The sequence below is a fragment of the Danio rerio genome, chromosome 21 (genome assembly GCF_052040795.2).
Source record: "Danio rerio strain M-AB ecotype USA chromosome 21, GRCz13ab, whole genome shotgun sequence".
Classification (NCBI taxonomy): domain Eukaryota; kingdom Metazoa; phylum Chordata; class Actinopteri; order Cypriniformes; family Danionidae; genus Danio; species Danio rerio.
In genome coordinates this window covers 12,006,031-12,030,092 of record NC_141041.1, presented here as the reverse complement: position 1 = coordinate 12,030,092, position 24,062 = coordinate 12,006,031, and the positions used below count along the sequence as shown (strand labels likewise).

Here is a 24,062-nt window from a genome sequence, read left to right as displayed (position 1 = left end):
TATGGAAAATTCCAAGAATCTGTGGATTTACTATTTTAAGTCCCTCCCACTTGGAGGTCACCCAACCTACTTGCGCAGTAATCCCTCCCCCTTGGAGGTCTCAGAGGCTGCAGCGATACCTACTTGCTTGTTTTCGAGTGTGGTCCTGAAACCCCTTCCCCTTAGCCCTACGCCTTAAAGCTAAAGAAAATTGGGACACCCCTAACTCTTGATGTGAATGCTCAAAACGAGGGGTAGGGGTAAGGGGAATGGCTAAGGGGTAGAATTGGGATTGGGCCTAACATTATTGAAAATGATATTTGGACAGGGTTTGCTATTGAAAATCTGGGGTATTTCACCAATTCCTCCATATTGATTTCTGCTATTCTCTTGTATAAAATAAAACATGTCTAAAAACTTTATTTCATACAAAACAAACTGCTCTGAATGACATTTTGTCTTTTACATTTGGAAGAAATGGCATCAGTAGTTTATGGGAAATAATAAAAATGACATTTTACTACAACACAAAACTATAAATTATAAATCCCAAAAGTGAGAAATTTTGATTCATTTTTAAGTTGAATTCTTTCCATAGCTGTGTGTACACATGTATATAGTTGTTAAATATTGTGCGTATATGACAACATATACTATATTGAACTCTGCATGTAATAATTCAGCACTTGAATAAATCGTTTATTTTACACACTCTAAAAACAACACCAAAGCTGTCTAACACTGTTCACAGACAGTTATCTACAGATGTCATACAGAATGAAATGGGGGAATAAATTTATTGTATGTAAATCTTGCTCAAATTTATTTAAATCTGTTTATTAATCTTTTCCTCTGGCTTCCAGTTCTAAGGGAACGCAGCAGGACTTATCGTTTCGGCTGGAAGAGATACGGCTTTTCAATCAGCACAGTTAACACATATCCTATGAAGATGCTCAACCCCAGGTGACCCAGAAACAGGTAGAACTGAAGACAGAAAACAAGAGAGAAAAGAAGACATTATTCACACTAACAATGATTTTAGACTTTAAAATCCATTTACATTGTTACAAAGATATTCTAATTATTAAACATATTCTTAAAAATGCATAATAATTTCCACAACAATATTAAGTAGCTGCTGTTAACACTGTTAATAACAAGAAATGTTTCTATTTCAAATACAATACATATTTTTAAAGGCTGTTTTCTCAAAGTTAGCCATAAATCTCAGCAGCACTTACAGCAAACTTCACATTTTTATAGAATTTTATAGTTTTTACAGAGGGATTTGTTTGTTATACATAATTTCCCTTATGTATGCAACATTTAATTTCACAAAAATTTGATTTGTTTATAGTATTTTCTGAACTATATACCAATAAAATAAGAGGCTTCCAAAATCCTCAAATTAAAAACCTATGACTGTAATAGGATAAAAAACAAGAATTTTGAACCTTTCTTCATCTATTGTTTAGATTTGTGTACTAGAATGTATGTGAATTAGCATATATTAAATTAAATAATGTCTCATTTGCATATTTCTACATTTACATTTTAGAAAATGTAATAATTTGAAAACATAAAATAAGATTTGTAATATATAAACTGGGGAAAATACAGTATAGTGATAAATGTTAGTTAATTAAAAACAAATAATATATTGTTTACTGTTTTGCCATAAAATACATTTAAAAAATAGCTAATAGTCACTTTAAATAGCATAAATATTATGTCTTTCTGTATTTCTGATCAAATAAATGCAGCATAATAGACTTTCAAAATACATAAAAAAAAATTAGTCCCGGGCAAAAATATTGTGATTAATCGCATTCAAAATAAAAGTTTGTTTCGACATTTATAAATGTGTGTGTGTATTAAATATTTATAATGTATATGCAATACACACACATACATAAAAACAAAACTAAAACAATTTTTTGACATTAAAATTTCTATATAATTTGCATCATATGCATATTTTATACTTTAATATAAATAAACATTTTCTCAAATATATGCATTCATTTGTGTATTTATATATACATAATAAATATACACAGTGCACACACATATAGCAAGTCAAACAAACTTTTATTTTGGATGTGATTAATTTTTACCCAGCACTAATTTTTATTTTTATTTTAACAGTAGTTAAAATGTCCGGTATACAATGTCATGTAAAATGCAGTGCCCTCATTTGCATATATTTGAAGGGAATACTTACAAAGTTGAAGTCTGTGTAGTGCATGGTTATCTCCTGTTTGCCGTTGTACAGTATAATAATGATGGGATGGATCAGATAACAGGCAAAGCTGATGTTGGACAGAGGAGCCCAAAGGCTTAAAGACAGAAATGTGTCCACAAACCCTGTAAGAACAGATAATTGATTTCATGCCTTTCTACTGGTCCAGCAGAAACACAATTATGGTTAAATGTTATTTCAAGAAGTAAGCATGTAATAAGGTGTATAATATACTGTTTTGCCAAGAAGTTAACTAGAACTTTTATCTCAAATGTTTTTTTTTTATGTCAGCAATTCAGTACAAAGCTTTAATCTCACAATTCTGAGTTTCATTTATTCATTGTCCTTCGGCTTAGTCCCTTATTTATCAGAGGTCGCCACAGCAGAATGAACTGCCAACTATTCCAGCATATGTTTTACGCAGCAGATGCCCTTATTGGATTCACACGCTATATATACACCTAATATATATATACACACACACACAGACACACACACAGACACACACAGACACACACACACACACACACACACACACACACACACACACACACACACACACACACACACACACACACACACACACTAAATACTAAATATACTTATATATAACCCACTATACAGTATATACCCAATTCACCTATAGTGCATGTCTTTGGATTGTGGGGAAACCGGACTACCCAGAGAAAACCTACACGAACATGCAAACTCCACACAGTGCTAACCACCTAGCTGCTTCATTTTTAGTTTATATCTTGTAATTTTTAACAGTTTTTCCTCACAATTTAGAGTTTACATCTCACAATTATGAATAGATTTCACGATTCTAACTTTTTTCTTTGAATTGCAAGTTTGCATCTCTAAATTTGGACAATTTACCACAGAATTCTGAGTTTACACTGCTTTTTTTAACATTTTATTTCTTAGAATTTTACAGTTCTGTTTTACCATTCGGACTCTTTTCCTTTGACTTTTAAATTAGCATTTTATAATTCTTACAGTTTTACCTCAGAATTCCAAGTTTATATTTTTTTAATACATTTTCTTTTTTACTTCTGAATTCCATACAGTGGTCCCTCGGTTGACCTTTCGCAGCCTAACGCGGTTGACCTTTCGCAGCCTCGCAGTTTTGCACTTTTTTGTGCAACTTGACATGCTTATTTTTATAATTATTTTACAGTGCATTTTGTTCTGTATACTGATTGGTTGTAGACAATTGTCAATCAATCTTCTCTGTGTCTCCTGTTTAGTACAGAAAGCGTTCAGCTTCCCAAATTAACATTAATCAACGATCGCTAGCAGTGCGAGTTTCAACAAGGATGCAAAAAGGGTTGTAACTGTCCGCCGCAAGACCGTCGTAAAGAGGTTTGCACAACAAATGCGCCGCATTACGCAGCGCCATAAACATAGGTTTATATCAGAGTACGCACACCAGCGCTCCAAGTCAGCATCTGTCTGGGGTGCCCAGCTACAACTGAGGACACGGTTCATATTTCTGCCGCGCCACAGAGCGGCATCTAAATATTTTCATTTTAAAGAACATGCGAATGTGCGCGTCCGATGTGTGTAACTTACATATGTCATGAGCGTGGCACGCATTCACTGTGTGGCTCCCTTAAGGATGGAGTCTGCTTTAGTTTTGTGGATTAGTGACTGCAGGATGCCAACATTATCCACACAAAAGTTAAAAAGGTTTATGAACCTTATGTAGACTGCGATGAATGTTTGCGCATGACAACAGGTTTTGATCTTTGGTTACATTTAATAATATTGGACTTATTTTTCTAAGAAAGTTTGAACTTTGAGAGTGTTTAAAGAAAAGAGAAAAGGGTGAAAATGTTCATGCCTGTCTGAGAAAAGTGTATTAAATGTGTAGTGAGGGGTTTTACAGCGCTAAAACATCTATATTTAAAAAATGAAGCGGACTACTTCATGACTTAAGCCTATCGTGGGTTATTTTTAGAATGTAACTCCCGTAAATAACGAGGGACGACAGTATTTTAATGTACTTTTTTCTTGTAATTCTACTCTTAGGATACTGTTTTATATATATGAATTCACATTTTGCAATTTGGACTTTTTCCTCAGAATATTATGCATACTTTTACCAATACCAACTTTTGATAAACACTTTAGTTTAAGCTCCAATTCCTATTCCTACTATTTGCTACTGGCTTATTACCTGCTAAAACATTGCCTGTTTACCTATAAAGTATGTTCTTATTCTACAGAACCTTCCTAATCTAACCCAACACCTTAACCCAGCTTCTACCTTGCTAACTAATATTATGCAGGAGTTTATTGACCTAAAAGCCATTGTTAATGGTATGTTAACTGCAAGAATTGTACCTTAAATTAAAGTGACTAACTGTATATTTCAATTTTACATTTCTGATTTTTTTTTTGGAAATCTGAGTTAGAATTTGAGGGAAAGAGTCGGAATTATAAATTGTGAGTTTACGTTTCATAATTCTGACTTTATTTACATCTCACTTTGAACACAAACTCCCATATCTGACCATATGTAATCCAAATTTTAGTTTTTACCTCCATATCCTTCCTCACAGGCCAGGATGATCCAAATCAGAGCCAGAGCCCACAGTGATCGGTGGATCCCCTGATAAATGGCGTGTGGAATGGACAGATGGGGCGGGACGTCTCTCAGCACATAAGCCAATCCCACTAGCAGAGCCATGACTGACAGCGAGCAGAGCCAGCCAATCACTGCCTGCCACTGCCACGTAACAAAAACCATCCGTTACATGACCGTAAACTCAAAAAGTAGCTCAAGAAAAACATTAAAGACATTGCCTGGTGCTTTATGAGTGCCTCTTTCTTGGTTGTCATGTATATTCCAGCAAGAACACCCAGCAGATACGGCCCATATCTTGTGTAGGGTTTGTTGTAGTAATACTGAAAGTAGCTTTCGTATGCTCTGAAAACAAGTCAACCGGTACAGAATTTCAACAGTCTGAAATGCATCTGTCAAATTTGAGACTTTTACTTATTTGGGTCAGTGGATTTAAACAGGACCTGTTATGCAAAAAACACTTTAAATACAGTTGTGTGGCAACAGCAGTGTGAATATAGCCAGTTTTGGACCTCCCCCTAGTCCCCTAGGTTCAAAGATCAATAATTTAACAGTTTTAATCAAAAAAATGAACTTATGTTTGTGTGCTTAACCTCTTAAAACCTTGCTCCATAACAACTGTGGCTTCGTGTGACTGATAACCAAGAAGATAATTTCTGACAACTTGTTATGAGTAAAATGTTACCATTCTTTCTTTTAGGCTGCACTGCCTTCTCCATCTAGCACGGATGGGAGGGTGCAGGCTCACTCTGTCTTGTGTGTTCTGTTATGTGTGTGCGTAACTTTTTTTGTGCAGATCATTTGTTCAGCCTGACAACTGATGATTCGGCTGATGAAGGATCTATCTTACTGGAGCCCCCCTGGGTGGGGCTGAAGAGAGATTACGATAAATATGGGGGGAAGAGGAAATGTGCTCTGCCACCTAGACCCTGTATGCTTTATCCATTTGATTCATTAAATTAATTTAAACTTATTTGAAGCCTCTGACCGATCTTCAAACCTAAGTCTTATTTCTCGGGCCATTATCAGGCCATTCACATCATTTGCGAGTATCGCGCCACAGGTGACATGTTCAATACTTGATTCCCCCACTGTATGTTTTTTTTTTTTAGATTTTTGTGCTAGAATTGAATGCAAATTAGAGCATATTTAATGAAACAATACCCCTTTTGCATATTTAACATAACATTTTAGAAAATACAAAAAAATGTTAGCAATTCATAATGAAATCAATCAGCTGGAGTTTGATGATAGTTTGATGATAATTATTGGTTCAATTTCTTTATCCTGTTCTCCTGGAGTGTCTTGCCTTAATAATAGGTCATAAAAAAATCGTACTAAAACTGCCTCAGTATTGCACTCCGCATCTGCTATAGAGGCTGTAATCATAGTGGTTCAGACATGCTGTGTGATCACATCGCATCAGTTTAATTTTGTAATTAAGAAATTATCTCTTACAGTGTGGTTGGCTGGTGCACAGGCAGATGCAGGAAACCGGTGATCAGGGCTCCTGTTACACTCGACAGCATTAAGAGAACAACTGACACCACCACAAGTGCACACTTGTTCCTGAAAATAAGCAAAAACGCGTAATAATAATATTGTATTCAAAATAGTTTTAAAAATAGACTTCCTGATTTGCTTTAAACGAACTATGATTTCTGATTATTTCTTATTTATGACTAACACTGTACTCTATTAGAGTGGTGTGAAAAGCTTTTATTACTGATACATTACCATGCAAAATTGTGGGGCTAGTTAAAATAAATAAATAGATCAAAATTAACTAAAATAAAAGATTATTTCTAATTAGAAAAGATGGAAATTCAATAATTAGTACCAATTTAATGTATTATTAATGAGTTAAAATTTAGATCTTAAAAGGCACCTATTTTACCCCTTTTACAAGATGTAGGATAAGACATTGGTGTCTCCAGAATGTGTCTGTAAAGTTTTAGCTCAAAACACCCAGCAGATCATTTATTATATAATGTAGAATCTGCCCATTCTGGTGCCTGATCACAATGTAGCTGTTTTTGTGGCCTGAGGCTTTAAGTGTAAATGGTTCTCCATGCCCACAGCATGACGTGCATGTCTGCTTTATTATTGAAGATTCTATCACTACAATATGACAGTGGACATACACACAGTCCAAACAGCTTTCAAAAGTGGATTTTCATCATAGGTGCCCTTTAAAAATCTTTTATTTTTCTTTTAATTTACTAAATATGACCAAGATGTGTTTCATTTTGTAAACATCACCCTGAAAATATCTACACTGTAAATAATTGCTGTAAAATGTACAGTATTACTGGAAATTTTGGTTGCCAGTAATATTGTAAAATGTACAAGTGCACCGTAAATCAATAATTACAATACTGCTGTAAAACTACAGCACAATTATAATTTTTAACTTACAGTGAGCTTGTAAATTTTACATTATTACTGGCAAAATGTACAAGCGCACAGTAAATTAACACTTACAACTTTGCTATAGAGTATCCAGCACAACTGTAATTATTAATGTACAATATGCTTGTAAATTTTACAGTATTACTGACTAAATTCACAGGCGCATTGCAAGATAATAATCATAACTGTGCTGTAGTTTTACAGCAGAATTGTAATGATTGATTTACGGTGCTGCATTTTACAGTATTACTAGCAACCAAAATTGACAGTAATACTGTAAAATGTACATCAATTATGTACAGTGTAGATATGTGCAGGGTGACGTTTCCAAAATGAAACACGTCTGGGTCATATTTACATCTTTTACAAAATTGACAACCACAATTACCAGTAATACTGTACATTTTACAGCATTTTCAGAGTGAGTTACATACTAGAAAATATAATTATTTAATTTATAATATACAATATGCAAATGGACTGAACTTACATTCTGTACAGGAATATCAGTAAAGGTGTTGTTGCGTAAAACTGGAAATCAATGGAAAGGTACCAAGTCCAGGGTGCACACTACAAAATAAAAACGTAAAAAATGTAATAATGCCATTCTTTAAATATGCTGCAATCAAACAAATCTTCTAATTAATCAAATTAGCCATACAATGTCAGTAATGGTGAGGAGGTTATTGATGAGGAGCAGGTTTGACCACCAGTATTTCTTACAGCTTAAGACCTGATCCTCCGCAAAGAACCAGAAAACTCCTCTCGGAACCACAGAGAAGAGGCTGATGACCAGGCACACAATGAAGAGGTGCAGAGGCTGAATCCTGCCAAGAATATCAGGAGATCATCAGAAAAATCAACCCTGAAAAAATCTTTGTGAAATCTGTAAAGATAAGAAAACAAACCGCTTGAATCGCTTGAAGAGGTAATTAACCACCAGACCGACACTAAGAGTGTTATCTGACCTCCGGATAGTGCCCAGCAAGGATTTGGCACTCAGAAGACCTCTGGCACAAACATACAAAACACTATCAATAGTAATACATTTTTTTTTTACCATAACATAACCATTTAGGAACACATTAGTTCTGAAAAACAACTGATTTGTTTTAACATTACAAATTTTATTTGTCAGACAATAATTGGTTTATTCGTCACACTTTATTGGTCATTACAATGTTTCATTCATTTCATCGTGTATTTAAAATGAACTAATAATGAACAACACTTGTGCAGCATTTACTAATCATAGTTCCACATTTACTTATGCATTATTAAAATGCTTGTTACCATTAGTTAATGTACTGTGAGTTAAACTAACAATGAACAATTTTTTTTTCATGAACTAACAAACACAGACGAATAAATACTGTAATAAATGTATTGTACATTGTTTGTTAATGCTAGCAAATACATTAACTAATAGTAACTAATACAGTACAACCTTAATGTAAAGTGGTACCATTTTATCAAAAATATAAAATAGCAATAATGGAAAAATTGTGTATATTTTCCTCTATTTTAATTGGATGAATACTTTTACACAATTTGATGAACAATTAGTGTGGGCAAAAACTAATTAGCACATTTTTAAGTTGGGTAAGTAATAGATTATAAATTACTGACTACTACTGGAAAATTGTGATCTGATTACATTACTTAATGTGAAAAGTAATCAGATTACTAATTACTTTACTTTGAAGTTACTTTTAAAACATAAAATATACCTATAAAAATACAGAATAAACAAACTGCAGCTCAGTAATTTAATATTCACTAATACAAATTATAATGGGTTGCTCTGAACAGCTTGACATATTCAAAAGGCTTTAAGAGATAATTCACCCAAAACTTAAAATTCTCTCACCATTTACTTGTTCCAAACATATTTGCCTTTTTTTTTTTTACATAAAAGAAAACATTTAGAAGAAAACTGGATACCTGTAACCATTGACATCCGTAGAATGAAAAAACACTGCAGCATTTGGGTGTGTGTTTGTCTGAAATAATTAGTCTACTGAAATGTGTATATTCCAAACTAAATATGAAGCTGATCAGTTCTTGTCACGAAACGGTTTTCTGGAAAATGCAAGCACACGCAATATGCTCTCCCAATATGTGCGTGCAAACTGCACACCTCCATTGGAAAAAACTTGTGCGCACAAAAGACGCGATATGTGAACGGCCCATAAGCAGCTAAGCTTCTGTTCACATTCACTCCCGCTCCAGCATAAAAATCCAATTTAGCCTATTTAGGCTGAGTTGGAGCACCGTTTGGGCACCGGTGTCCTCCTTGGTGATGAGAATTGTCATAAAATGCTTTCTATTCAAGTGCTGAAAGAAGTTGCTGGTCGAGTTAAAAGCAATCAAAAGTTCTTTAGAGACTGGACATAGTCTGCATTTCACAGCAATATTTTGGTTTTTACGCTCAATAAAATCAAAGTAATGTCTGTACTTCCACTTGAAGAAGCAACCACTCTCGACAGACACCATTTCAGCTCGTGTTCTTCAGCAATTTAACAGTGCATGCGTAATAACTGATGGTGCAGCGGTAAACGAATAGGCATTTTTTTTTTCTTATAAAAACAATATTTGTAAGACAAGTAACACAATTACATTGACTTTAGTTAAAATGTAATTTATTACATTACTGTGTTCCCCAAAAATGTAGTCAGAATACAGTAACATGTTGCTGTGGAACGTGTTACACCCAACTCAACAATTATTTATTTTTCTTTATTTCATTAGTTTTTGTAAAATAAATGTTGCTTTATTTATTTTTTTATTTCAGTTTAATGTTGATGACCGATTAATGCCTCCTTCCATCAGAGAAAATTTGCTACTGAATTTCAAATAATTTTATTTTTTTTCCTACTTATATAGTTTAAATATAACAACAAGTAAAGGAAGTACTATGACCATTGAGCGATGTATAGATTAAAAAATCCTACTCCTTTTTTCTCATGGCTAAGAATTGGCTCTAATATGTTTTTCTATATGTTGGCCAAATATGAGCTGTTGTTTATGCACCCTTACCCCAGCACCAGAAAGGAGTCCACCGCTAAATACACAGGCCCACTGAAGGTCAAGACATACAGAGGATTGTTTTCCACCATCTCCTTCCACCTCTTTTCATTATCTACATCCAAAAAACAAAACAAAAAATAAATCAGGGGAAGCTTTAACACAGACAAAACTTCACAATTACAGCAATGCACATATACAGGCTGGCTGAAAAAATAACTAGACATTAAAAATTGGTAATAAACTTTTCTAATAAAAAGAAATAACATTTCTAATACTGTCTTTTGTAGGAGATCCCTGAATTAATGTTTGGTAAATATAAAATCCAACTTATTATGCTCTATTTAGAGATAAAGAGAGTGATTGAGAGAGGATTTATGGAGTTGTCATCATGATTCCAGTGATATTAAAAGTTATGTAAACTTAAAAGGGATTTAAGATTAAGGATTAGAAATTACAGATCAGTTCACTTAAAAATTGAAGTAATATTATTAATCACTCACCTTCATGTTGTACCAGTTCCCTGAGACCTTTGATCATCTAAGGAACCCAAATAAAGATATTTTAGATGAAACGTGAGAGCTCTTTCATTGTCCATTGACAATAATGGTCCTATTTTATCAAAATCTGGGTAAAATACAAAAGAAAATCCTCAAAACAGACCATATGCCTTCAGTGGTTCTTTCACACTGTGAATAATTTTTAAACAAAATAAAAATAATGACTAAATTCAACTGTTTCTTCTCCTCTGTGTTAGTATAGGGTACATGTGCTTTGTTTCAAAAGGCAAAGCATACATCAGACAGAGCACAGTGCTCTTAAATGTGCACAATATACTGACACTGAGGAAAAGAGACTGTTGGAAAAACTCACTATTTTTGTGTTGTGTCTGCTCATACTCATTGTTTCATAATGATCAGATTGATCAACTGAAGGAATATGGACCGTTCTGAGAAAGTTTTTAGGTATTTTTATAAACTTTGAACATAGCTGTCTATGGAGGATGAAAGAGCTCTTGGATTTCATCTAAAATATACTATATATACAGTTGAAGTCAGAATTATTAGCCCACTGTTTATTTTTTCCCCCAATTTCTGTTTAACGGAGAGAAGATTTCACATTACTAATCATAATAGTTTTAATAACTCATTTCTAATAACTGATTTATTTTATCTTTGCCATGATGGCAGCACATAATATTTTACTTGATATTTTTCAAGACACTTCTATACAGCTTAAAGTGACATTTAAAGGCTTAACTGGGATAACTAGGCAGGTTAGGGTAATTAGGCAAGACATTGTATAACAATGGTTTGCTCTGTAGACTATTGGAAAAAAATATAGGGGGCTAATTAAAGGGGCTAATACTTTTGACATAAAATGGTTATTAAAAAATGTAAAACGGCTTTTATTCTAGCCAAAATAAAACAAATAAGACTTTCTACAGAAAAATATTATCAGACATACTGTGAAAATTTCCTTGCTTGGTTAAATATTTTTTTTAAAATAAATCAAAGGGGGGCTAATAATTATGACTTCAACTGTGTATAACTATCTATATTTACATAAATAATAAAATAATACTTTGTGTTTAGATGATTAATAAAGATATCTGTGGTTTGAAACAACATGAGTAATTAATGACGAAATTTATTTTTGGGGTAAACTAACTCTTTAAATATTGCCTAGTTACATTTCAACTATGGCTGCACAATATTGGAAAAAACTAAAAAAATTTATATGTTTGCAAGTTTGAAGTCAGAATTATATTTTTTCCCCAATATCTGTTTAACAGAAAGAAGATTTTTTCAACACATTTATAAATATAAACGTTTTAATAACTCATTTCTAATAACTGAATTATTTTGTCTTTCCCATGAGGACAGTATATAACCTTTTTTTATATTATATTTTTTATTTTGACCTTAAAGCACAAAGCAATACAAGAAGCAACAACAACAACTATAAAGACAGAAAAGGCTAACAAAACAGAAAAAAAGACAAAAGACAGGAAAAAAAGATCGATTTTAAAACCATTGTTGTATCAGTTCCTCCAGTTTTAGACATAGGTTAACAATGTTACACATATATTTCTAGGCCGCATTTTCAGGCAATGCGGTGATCTTGCCAGTACATAAAACTTTACATTTTAAATTTCTAGATATGAAATATTAGAATGAAAATATTGCTTTACCCTTTGACTGCCTGCTCCACCAAAAGGTTAACCATGTTTTTACTGTTTTAAATAATGACTGTAAAAGTAATTTAAAGAATGACTGTTTTAAATAATGGTTTACACACACAGCATTGCTGGTTTACAACAAAAACCAAACAAACATAATCATGCTGCACCACTACACTTGATTTTGGTTTTATTGTTGTTGTTTTTTTTTTTACAATAAAACCAAAATCATGTTAAATGAGAATCTGAAATATTTGATGTCATACTTTATACAAAAAAGGTGATTAAGTTTTCAAAAATGTTTATTTTTTATTTTTTTTTAATAAATTGGTCTTACACTTTATATTTTTTGATTTTTCACAGTATATGTATTAATTCTGGTACTTTTACCATAGGCGACATATTAACCATTTGGTAGATGTTGATATTTTAGAAATGATGGGTTGTTTTGAAAAAAAATGCATTGAGTGTGTTAACTAGCAAAATAGCAAAATGGTTTTAAAAACTAAAACTTTTATTCTAGCTGAAAAAAAACAAGACTTTCTTCAGAAGAAACAGTATTATGGGAAATGCTGTAAAAAATCCCTTGCTCTGTTAAACATCATTTGGGAAATATTTGAAAAAGAAAAAAAATTCACAGAAGGGCGAATAATTTTGACTTCAACTGTACAGTATATATTGCAACATTAAGATAATTTCATAAGATGATTTAAATAACTTATAGGAAAGATTTTTGTAGGGAGTGTGTAGAGCGTATAAATAAATATATATGATCAAAGATACAAATAGACAGTACTAACAATGTAAGGTAATTAAACAATGTAATGGAATGTAAAATAACACTACTTGTATAATATTTAGTGTTAGGCAAAATACAATTAATCTTTGTTAAAGGGCCATGAAACCCCCTCGTTTCAGCAGGGTGTTTTCACACCTCTACTTTGGAAAAAGTCAGAAAAGTGGGCGTGTCCAGCTCTGTTTAGGGGGGAGTGTCGGAGGAAGAAAAGTGGGATGGTGTGGGAGTGTCTATTTGGGCACGCGCGAGTTTCAGAGTCAAAATACACACACACACACACACACACACACACACACACACACACACACACACACACACACACACACACACACACACACACACACAAACACACACACACACACATACATACATACATACATACAAGAGAAAGTGATGGTGTTTAACCTACATGGACATCTGTAGTCGAATTATTTGCCAAATTATTAAATGGTGGACTTTAACTGCAGTTTGGCTCTTTCATTCAGGGAATTCATTCATGCCCCTCGCGACACACGAGATATTTGATTCGAGGAACTGCTCTAAGTGTGTATTTTTCATGCAATGTTTGATACCGCACGGCGAATGAGAGAAAAAAAACCTCCGCATTTCCCAGAAACTTAGATGCACACGACAGGTAGCGTCAGAAAGCCGCGTGTGTTATTCCGGTCACTAAATGCGGTAAAAACCCTACACGAGGTTAAAGTTTGGTTGTGGTGCTAACGTGTTTACACTCTGTGCAATAGTTTGTTAGATACGAACAAACTGAATAAACAAAGAGCACTGGTCGCTCACTTACCAAATCTGTAGAGACAGGACAATCACCAGCAACTAGAGCCGCGTCTTTATGAAGAGAATACTACAAACGAATCCGGATCTCAGCGTTTGCAGATGAGAACAGCTCTCAGGTAAACTATAATCCTCCTTAGACACGTAAGTTATTGTTGTCGCGCGTCGCGTACACTGTTAATCCACACGTGACTCTGAGCTCTCACAGAGAGAAAATGAAAACGAAACTTAACTGCAGCAAACTATAAAAGCAACACTTCACGCTTGTTTTGCCAGCGCAACGTGGCGTCTCTGTCCTGAAAACACGGTGATAGTAATGAATATTAATGAAGTTGCACAATAGAGAGCGCTGATTGGTTTGAACCAAGCCTTACTCATGCATTAATGCATCACACTGTAAGACGTAATTAGATTCACTCTGGCACAGACGCCCAGTCTGCACGCTGGAATACAACGCTATTATGTCATGACCGTGACGCAGCTTCAAAAATTCGTTTCAAACCGGAAGTACGAATTTGCTTGAAATAACGCAAAAACAACCAATTTACACTTTTTAGTGAAATATAGGTGTCTTAATAGTGTTTTTAGCAGTGTGAGACACATATACGACTGTCAACAGCTCAAAAAATGTGTTTTGGTGTTTCGTGACCCTTTAAAGCTACACATTTGGCTGAAATGGCTTAAATTAACTTGAAATCTTACACAGTTGCATATCTTAAAAAATACAATTGTTTCTGTGGTCTTCCTGTAGTAGGGTTACACTTTGCTTGTGTTCTGAACTGTTTTGTAACTATAACCACAACTCAAAGGTGAAGATTCTGAGATTTGACTATTGCATATTCGCACATCGATGCTGAAACGATATATGGTGCAGCTCTATTTTCAACCACCCTGTATTTCAGTCTGAATGCCCTTGTTCTCACCCAGGTGGCTCCAGGCACTGAAGTGCACAGTGTGGCCTGAGATGATCCAGAACAGGCTGAGGATACGGATGCCATTCAGAGACGAATAACTCCTTCCAGAGCCTTCTGTATCCAGCAAACCCTGACTGCAGTTCTGCACTGAGAATCCCTGAAGCCATGATACCACAGCTGTGAAAACGCAAAATGAGAAGAGGAGGGGAGAAATGTGTGGAAAAGGCATGGAGAATGCAAAATAATCAATTAAAACGGCTCAAATCAGAGAAGTCACATTTGCTATAAAATCTAAAATGAGTATCTGTATGTGTGTGTGTGTGTGTGTGTGAGTACTTGCTCTTTGAGAGGCTCTGCTGCTTGCTTTCTGCATTCTGAGTCTTTGCCTGTGTGGTGTCTAGGTCGGGACTGCATTCTTTATTCTGATTGGCTGAGCCATTAGTCAAGACAGTGCCGTATTGTTTTGAGTTGGAGGTTTGAGCTAATCCCACCACTGGCGCCACCTCTCTCATTTGCTTCCTTTTTATCAATGCCACAAAGATGGAAGCTATGAGAGGAAGAGCCAATAATGCACAGCACACAGACCTAAAACAAAAACACAAAAACAAACATATTTACCAAGAAGCACCATACATTTCATCTACATTTCATAAACTATTATTTACCTAGCAAACAAACTACGACCCGTCAATCACTTTTTCCGCAAGAGGTTGGTCGGTAAAAAAGGTGCACAACCAACAGTATTTGAGGTTTTCACTAAAATGACTAAGTACAAGTGTGAAAGTGAAAGACTGAAGCAGTGTACTGATGCTGTGACACGTTACCTGATAGATTCAAAAGACCAAAGAGTTGTTAGATAGAGACAAGATTAATTAAAAATCACCTTTAACAACTATAGTGAAACACGATCCAGCGGTACATCCTTGATAAACTGTCCGACGTGCACTGCTCTCTGGAGCTACGAGCGCATGACAGTGTGTGTGGCTGTGTGTGTGGTCACGTAATGTGCGTTTTAAGTGGAAGGAGGGCTGTTCAGAAATGCTAGGTAAAACACAATGTGGATGTGGATCATTTTTGTTTTAAATGTAATTTTAATACTAAGACAGATTAGTGTAAACGGGGCCTGAGTGTGTATTTTTCGTGAGTGGGTTTGCGACGGGGGCAGGGCGGAGGATCAGCGATGCCGGCTTAGCATCATGTTGTTTATTGACCATCGGCGTTGTCTATTGATCATTGACCATCCTAGTAAATGTAGTCTCAAAGCATCTAACCAACTATACAGAATATTACAAGAAACCACACAAGGATGCATTTCCTACAACCACGTAACTCGCGGCTGAATTATCATAGTATGATGTACGTTTGGGAAAAGAATGATGTAGTGACGACTATTTCCCAAAACCCATAGTTTCTCTGTCGCAGATTCATCGTTTGAACCACATTTGTTATAATGTAAAATGCCCATAATGATGCTCTAAACAGTGTGGAGTAACAACTTCTTTAGAGAGGAACCCTATAATTTCTTTGTGCAAATTATATTGTTTTACACGAACATGCATTTTTAAAAAATCCAATATTAGTTTTGGTAAAAATATGCATTCGTTTTCCATATTTATTAAAATACATGAATAGTGCTTACAATTTAATTTTAATTATGTTCTAGAGAATTATAAAAAAGATGCAGCTCTAGCATTTGACAAAGGACAGCTTCCAGAATCTCTCCCAGTTCAGTGCTGGATTTAGCTAAAACTCCTCAAAGCAGGAGCAGCTCCAAACATAATAGACAAAGCTGTGGATTTTGAGTCACAACCTGTAAGTGTTTTTATCAATACAATCTCACGGCAATTCGTAACTTTTTCATTTAGTGGCTAATTCGTATGAATTTGTACGATCTAATTCGTACAATTTAGTACGATTTGCTTATCCCCCAATGACGGTTGGAGTTAGGGGTGGGGTCAGGTGCCACGCCTCCTTTTTAAAATCGTACCATTTCGTACGACTGAACTCGTACGAATTCATACGAATTAGCCACTAAACTGGCAAAACGTAAAATACTTACGTTTTCTCGTGAGATCAGGCTGGTTTTTATTTGTTAAAATTTATCTGTTATATGCATAGAGTCTAGCGTTAACGGTATGTTGTAGCAAGGACGTAAACAATGAAAAATGCAGTTTGGCACCATTAACAATTTAGCTACAAATACATACTTATCTGTCAAAGCGCTGTAAACACCCACAGTCTTCACCAGAGCTGCAGTGTCTCTTTATGCGGCCGCTTTCCCTGCGTTCTACATCTCAAATAACAAACTCGCTAAATATATGCAAATTATTTTATTTTACTTACACATGCTTATTGCCCGAATATATATAAAAAAACACTTGTCAGATTTTATTTTAGAGAGCAGGCATGAGATTCAGCTGTGTCCTTTTCATTTTCTGTCTGATTCAAGCTCAGACTGATGAGGCTAACAGTTTGACAATGACTGAGAGTATTTAAACAACAGCAAAGTGAGTGCTAGTTGAGGCGAGGTGCTTTTCCTGGTGACATAGAGCCAATCCGCGAATCACAACACACTATGTTATCTGACCAATCAGAGCCTTTTAGGATATATCTCACTAGAAAACTTAATAGTTGTTTTCATATTAGCGGAGTAGCAGTATATAATTAAAGTAAGATATGAAAAAAAAAAAACAGATTTTTTTACAAATGAAGCTCGAGCACACATTGCTTTGCATCCCATAAACACAACCAAGCCTTAAAAATACAGTCTGGACCACCCCTTTAAAAGTATAGAATGTGTGTGATACTCACAGACAGACTATAGCAGACAGGTCTATATTGGGCGAATCACTGTGGCATTGAGTCATAAATATGCCCAATGTGGAATCCGGAATTAAAATGGAAGGCACAGAGGGAAGCAAAGACATTTGTTGCTTCTGAAACGCTTCTGCAGACACAAACACACAAATGTAGACAGAATGCACTATGCAAATACTATGCACCATACTATGCACTATGCACAGTATATTTATACATTTTGTACACTGCATTTCAATAAATTACACAATGTTCAGTCATTTATCTAATGTAATGACAAAAACATTAGCAAATGTGCATTTGATTCATTATTTCATTTAACTCAGGGGTTCCCAAACATTTCAGCCCATAACCCCCAAAATAACAATGCCAGTGGCTTGTGACCCACATTATTCTTGGAGGTGAATATACTGTAAATATACAAACGTTGCACACACAATAGGCCTATATACAGTAAACACGAACATAAAAAAGTGCAACAGTCTAACAACAAATATATCATTTTTTATAGTCATTAATTCATTTGTTTAATTTAATATTAACTTCACCTAATGAGACTGGTGGGCACAATGTTTACAGCACAAGTCTAATATTGGTTGCATTTTGGAGACCACAACTTGTTCAGTTGTTGTCTGTATTTATTTTTAATGTATTTGAGTGCCATAAAGGTGTCAAAGTTTAACCTGGTGCCATAATAATAATAATAATACCTTTTTTCATGGGCGCCTTTCAAAGCACTCAAGGGCACCTTACAGGATGTCACAGGCACATTATAAAAACAAGACAGAAGAGTAATAAACATAATGTTAAGAGTCCACCTGATGAATATCTAACTGTGGCAATTGTATCTGGATGCAGCCTTTATGATGCAAGCTGAGATTGCATCACTCAGCGATGCAATGTCAGACACAGTGCACTCAATGGAGTGAGTGATGTCACTGTGACGGGTAGGTTTAGGGGTGGGGTTTGGTGAGCAAATTTAAAAGCATTGGATGCAGCTCAGATTGCACTGCACCAGGTCTGCATCCAGACCCCTCTCAACTGTGGTGCTATGCAGCTAAAAGCCCTGCCACCCAAATGATTTCATCTTAAAATTTGGAACTGATAACAGTTCAGCCGCAAAAGATCTCAGTGAGCGCCGAGGAGTGTACCAGTGAAGAAGATCAGAGAGGTAATCAGGTGCAAGGCTGTGAAGAGCTTTGTAAGTAAAATAATTTTATATTGTACATGATATGGAACAGGAAGCAAATGCAAGTGAAAGAGAATTGGAGTTATGTGTTCAGAAGCACGCGAGTGGGTGACTAGCCGAGCTGCTGAGTTCTGGATTATTGTAATAAAATCAATCTACTGCAGCAGATAATTATAATTATTTAATCAAATTTATTTGACTTTAGAAATCACCAAGCAAGCCCCTGACATTGTCCCGCGACCTCCACTTTAGGAACCACTGATTAAACTCACCATGAATAACTAATGTCTGCACTTCAGAATCCGTACAAGAGTCTGGAACGCAAACACCCACAAAATACTCCACCTTGTCCTGCAAAACAGAAAAATATCACCAGGGATCATTCTTTCATCTGAATTAAAGACCGTATTGAGCTGCTCATTTATATTGCAATATATGAAAATCAAGAATTAACACAAACTACTGACTACATGGTACTAGATACACTTATTGTTAAACGAAAAAAAAAAATGTACCTGTTTGAGAAAGACCTGGCAATACTGTCCTCTAAACCCCGGTCCCTCCACAGACAGACACTCTCTGAGCGATCCGGGACGATTCACATTTCCTCCTTCTACATCACTGCCTATCTTACCAAACGCATCATACACTACAAGAAGTGGATAAGAAATAACATACAAAGTGAAGGAAACTTATTTATTACATCTATTAAATTAAATATCTCATTTATAGTATGTATGTCATTACATTAAAACAATACAATAATAGCATGACATATTATTACATAATAATATTTTAAATATTACATTAAAGAATCTACTAATGTAAATTGTTTTAATTGAAATTGTTGGAGAAGACAAAATAATTGCACCATGACTATTTTTATTATTTAAAATGTGTTAAATACTTATAACTGTGTATAAAACCATACATTTAAAAACATCTGAATAAATGTTGGTAAATCACAAGTTCTTTAAAAAACATTTAAAAATGCACATTATATATATATATATATATATATATATATATATATATATATATATATATATATATATATATATATATATATATATATATATATAATAAAATAATATCTACAAGATATGCTAAATGCTTTCCCAATGCAACATTAGTATTTTATTAAATAAATATGTAAATGACCCCCAACATTGTTAACAATCTGAAAAAGTCTGAAAACTTGAACCAAGTCACATATAGAACTATATCAAAAATATGCTGTCATTATTACTTACTTATAACAGCAAATTTGCTTGGAGTCTCCTTCTGTAATTCCATCAGGAACCCCATTGTGTCGTCCACGCATTTCAGTGACACATTCCGGGCACATGCGCCATTGGAAACGAACAGGTACATGAGAGTGACAGCACTCCATGTTAACTGTATCATCTTGTACAGTGTTTCATTTTCGCAGTTTCACTGGTTTAAATAACGTGAGAGCACGACACATGATGGGAGAAGAGGTGCACATGTGACCCGCTATACTCTCCCACCGTCCAAAATGAGCATGGAAATCATAATGACACGCTCGGATGCTCAAGTCTGTCCATCGTGCTCAAAATAAGCACAATCAGCCCTTCAGCACCGCAAGACCAGTGACTGAGCGTCTCGACCACACAAAGTTTGGTTTGTGAATCTGGTCTCTGATCTGACGAGGTTTATGCAATATCATATCAAGGCGTCAAAGTTGGAAAAACAAGCCTTCTTATCAGATCCAGGGTTCATACAGGCACAGCCTAACGAAAATCAAGGACTTTTAAGCACTTTTTCCAGCATTTTTATTTTCAAGACTGACATGCAATGTATGGAACACCTGAAATGTATTGTCAGCAACCCATAAAAACATTGCATAGAATTTAGACAAATAAAAACATTAATAATAATAGTATAATAATTAATTTATCATATATTTATCATTAATAATATAATAAACCTGCCCTAAATGTGCTTGTGAATTTTTTTTTGTACTCAAGTAAAAATAGCACTACACCGCAAAAAAAAATAAATAAAAAATATATATATATTTTACATTTTTGTAAATAACACTAATAATAGGTAAAAGTACAAAGTACTCTTTTAAAAAACTATTCACAGTACTAGTTAGTTACTTTTGAAAAAAAAAATCTATACAATTAAAAAAAAAAAAAAATGAAGATACAAATATAGGAATAGCAAAGGAAGTTTGCTTGATAATTCCTTTCATGACGATTAATCTTTTTCAATAGCACTGGCAAAACTACCACATGCTCTATAAGGCCATAGAGACACTTTTTGTCCATTTTTAAAACCATATTTTCAAGTTTTAATTAAAGTATATGATAAAAAGATTTAAATTTAGCCTTTTATTTACATATTCTACACTATTTTCCTTATTTGCTCATTCTTGTCTTTGCAATATGACAAATTTGTTTCTTAATCAGCTGTACATCACATGGACATTTTATTTTACACTTGATCTTAAACTGAAATAGTTTTACAAAAAAGACAAGTACACCATCGGGATAAAACTAATGAGTTCGTTTCACTTGAGGTATTTGAAATATGACAACAATACATTTCTTAAAGCAGAGCCTTATTGTTTATTTTGATAAATGTATGTTAACAAAAGATTGCTTTGACCTGTAATGGCTGTAAAATTTAGTGATGCTTTAAGACAGATCAGGATACAGCTATTATGTATAAATCACACCAAATACTACTCTTGCTAATAACATAGGCATCTCTATAGTGAAAACATCCGAAAAGCATTATTCGGATAATGAACTTATAAAGAAGTTCTCCTTTTAACTTCAAGCACTTTTAAGCACTTTTCAACAAAAGCCAGTTTTCCAGGTATTCCAGGCCTTTAAACAAATTCAAGCATTTTAGCACCTTGTGTGAACCCTGCAGATCCTACCAAGAGCGTCGATGTTAGCTTAAGAAAGCTGAAATATATAGGCTAGTTAAAGTTAAATACGCTGCAAAACGTAAAATTGAACGCTTTTAAAGCTTGAAGATAGACAGACAGACGGACGGACGGACGGACAGACAGACAGACAGACAGACAGATAGATAGACTACTCATAGGATGCTTCAACTAGGCCTATATATGGTTAGGCTTGCTAGCTAGTTTGCTTGACATGTTTAACTTGCTAGTTTAGAGGTTGCTAACACATCAACTTTCAGCATGTTTTAAAGAGTAAGTTCACTCAAAAATGATAATCATATTTTCAATTACTTACCCTCATATCCTTCCAAACCATTCAATATCCAAACATTCGTTTGTTTCCAGAGTAAAAATTAAGATATTTTGGTAAAATCTGAAACTTAATGGTTCTGACTCATTCAGAGTCCAGAAAACGTGCCTTTAGTGGTTCAATATTATTTTCAATCTAAGACATTTTGTGCGCAGACAAAACAAAAATAATGACTTTATTCAACAGTTTCTTCTTCACCTCAGTGTCTGTAAATTGGGCACGTTCACGATAAGCACGGTAAAGTCCAGCATGGCACGATCTACTAAAGTTAAGTCATTACCTTTCTAACACGATTCTGTTTACAACATATAACTAGAATGTTTTAAGTGCTATCCAGGTCCATATTTATTTAATACTTGTCAGCGAGTGTCTAAAGTTTTCATTGCTAGCAATAGAAAGTTATTATCAGGTTGGTAACATTTGTTATGGTGGCCGAGAGAGCTCAAATGTGCTGCAAGTAAAACATTAAGAAAAACACTGAGATGAAACAATATCTCAGTGTGACAATGCACGTACAGAAATGTGCTGCAGCAAACACACAATGGAAATGGACCCACAATTGTCCTAAAAATCACACTTTACCTAATGAACATCTTCAGATCAGGGGCGGACTGGGACAAAAAAATCTGACCTGGTAGTGTCAATAATATCCAGCTGCAGGCCACATTTCCACACCGACACAGCCCCACCCACAGACACGCACATTCACTACTTATATTGGTGTACAGATGGTGAAATTATATAAGCAGTACCAAATGTAATAAATATTAAACATTACATGTGACTGAAACAAAAACAACCCATTTATAACAAAATTATACATACATTAATTTCATTTATTTCTTTTCTTTTCGGCTTAGTCCCTTTATTAATCTGGGCTCGCCACAGCGGAATGAACCACCAACTTATCAAGCATATGTTTTAGGAAACACCCATAAACACACATACACTACGGACAATTTAGCCTACCAAATTCACCTATAGCGCATGTCTTTGGACTTGTGGGGGAAACCAGAACACCCGGCACCAACACGGGGAGTACATGCAAACTCCACCCAGAAACACCAACTGACCCAGCTGAGGCTCGAACAAGCGACCTTCTTGTGGTGAAGCGACAGCACTACCCACTGCGCCAATGCTTTGCCTTCCTTTGCTAGCGTTCATCTCTGACAGCTAGCTTGTGTTGCACTTACTGTTTGTTTGACATTCTTGCTAGATTTTGATTACGTCCGTGTAACCTCTGATTAGGTCGGTCCATCTTGAAACCAGCTGACCATTGTTGATTGGGCTAAATGCATTTATTATTATTATTACTATTATCATCATCTTTATCATCCTCATTTTCACATATTGCAGGAGATAAAAGCTGCCTGCATGTAAAAATACATACAATTCTTTTTTTTTTAAAAAGAAACTGACCGGCCCACATTTTAAAAATGGTCCGGCCTGTCTGGCATTTGCCAGAAATGCCAGATGGCCAGTCCACCCCTGCTTCAGATAATTTCTCCATCCATTAAAGCAGGGTTTCACCTTTACAAATTTGCATCTATGAATGCACTGTTTAGCTAGAATAATTAGATTATTTACCAAAAAGTCTAGATCTTTGTCCTTTAAAAATATACCAACTTTGATTGAGACCACAATAAAAGAGTATATTTGTATCTGTTTGAAATGCAGCCCATTCCAGTTCTGAAATTCCATCCAAAATATTTTATAACTTCACAGTGAAAAACAGATATTTTCTACAGTTTCTCACAAAAGCTCCATGAATTGTTGGCCCAGTTAAAAAAATGTCCATGTAAAAAATGATAAGATGGGTAAATGTCATTTAAAATTTTAAATGCTACTTCTTAAGCCTTAGGAAGAACAGGATA

At 34.7% G+C, this 24,062-nt stretch overlaps 2 protein-coding genes across 11 annotated transcripts in view; both read right to left on the bottom strand.

Annotated features, from left to right (window-relative positions):
- The window catches only part of alpk2 (alpha kinase 2), a 65,602-nt gene extending 42,713 nt beyond the window's left edge, over positions 1 to 22,889 (bottom strand). For both annotated transcript variants that reach the window (XM_087299986.1, XM_087299984.1), the window contains exon 1: positions 22,771 to 22,889. The gene's annotated coding sequence lies outside the window, so the exon portion shown is untranslated. The remainder of the gene's footprint in view (positions 1 to 22,770) is intronic.
- On the bottom strand, positions 652 to 22,875 carry oacyl (O-acyltransferase like). 9 transcript variants are annotated; one of them, XR_015520019.1, is made up of 16 exons: positions 22,174 to 22,622; positions 20,188 to 20,218; positions 19,450 to 19,583; positions 19,207 to 19,285; positions 17,740 to 17,875; positions 15,269 to 15,513; positions 14,938 to 15,105; positions 10,263 to 10,365; positions 8,132 to 8,233; positions 7,947 to 8,050; positions 7,714 to 7,793; positions 6,270 to 6,380; positions 5,033 to 5,156; positions 4,769 to 4,955; positions 2,204 to 2,346; positions 652 to 963 (listed from the first exon to the last, which is right to left on the bottom strand). XR_015520019.1 is itself a non-coding variant. In XM_087300895.1 (16 exons), coding segments are annotated over exons 2-16 (1,878 nt in total). In that variant the 5' UTR covers positions 20,189 to 20,218; positions 22,820 to 22,875; the 3' UTR covers positions 652 to 864. The 9 variants fall into 9 exon arrangements, 6 of the variants coding, with proteins under 6 accessions (XP_087157021.1, XP_087157020.1, XP_087157019.1 ...); XM_087300895.1 differs by lacking the exon at positions 22,174 to 22,622 and adding an exon at positions 22,820 to 22,875 and having other exon boundaries at positions 7,885 to 8,050; XM_087300894.1 differs by having other exon boundaries at positions 7,885 to 8,050.
- Positions 22,890 to 24,062: the final 1,173 nt, after the last annotated feature.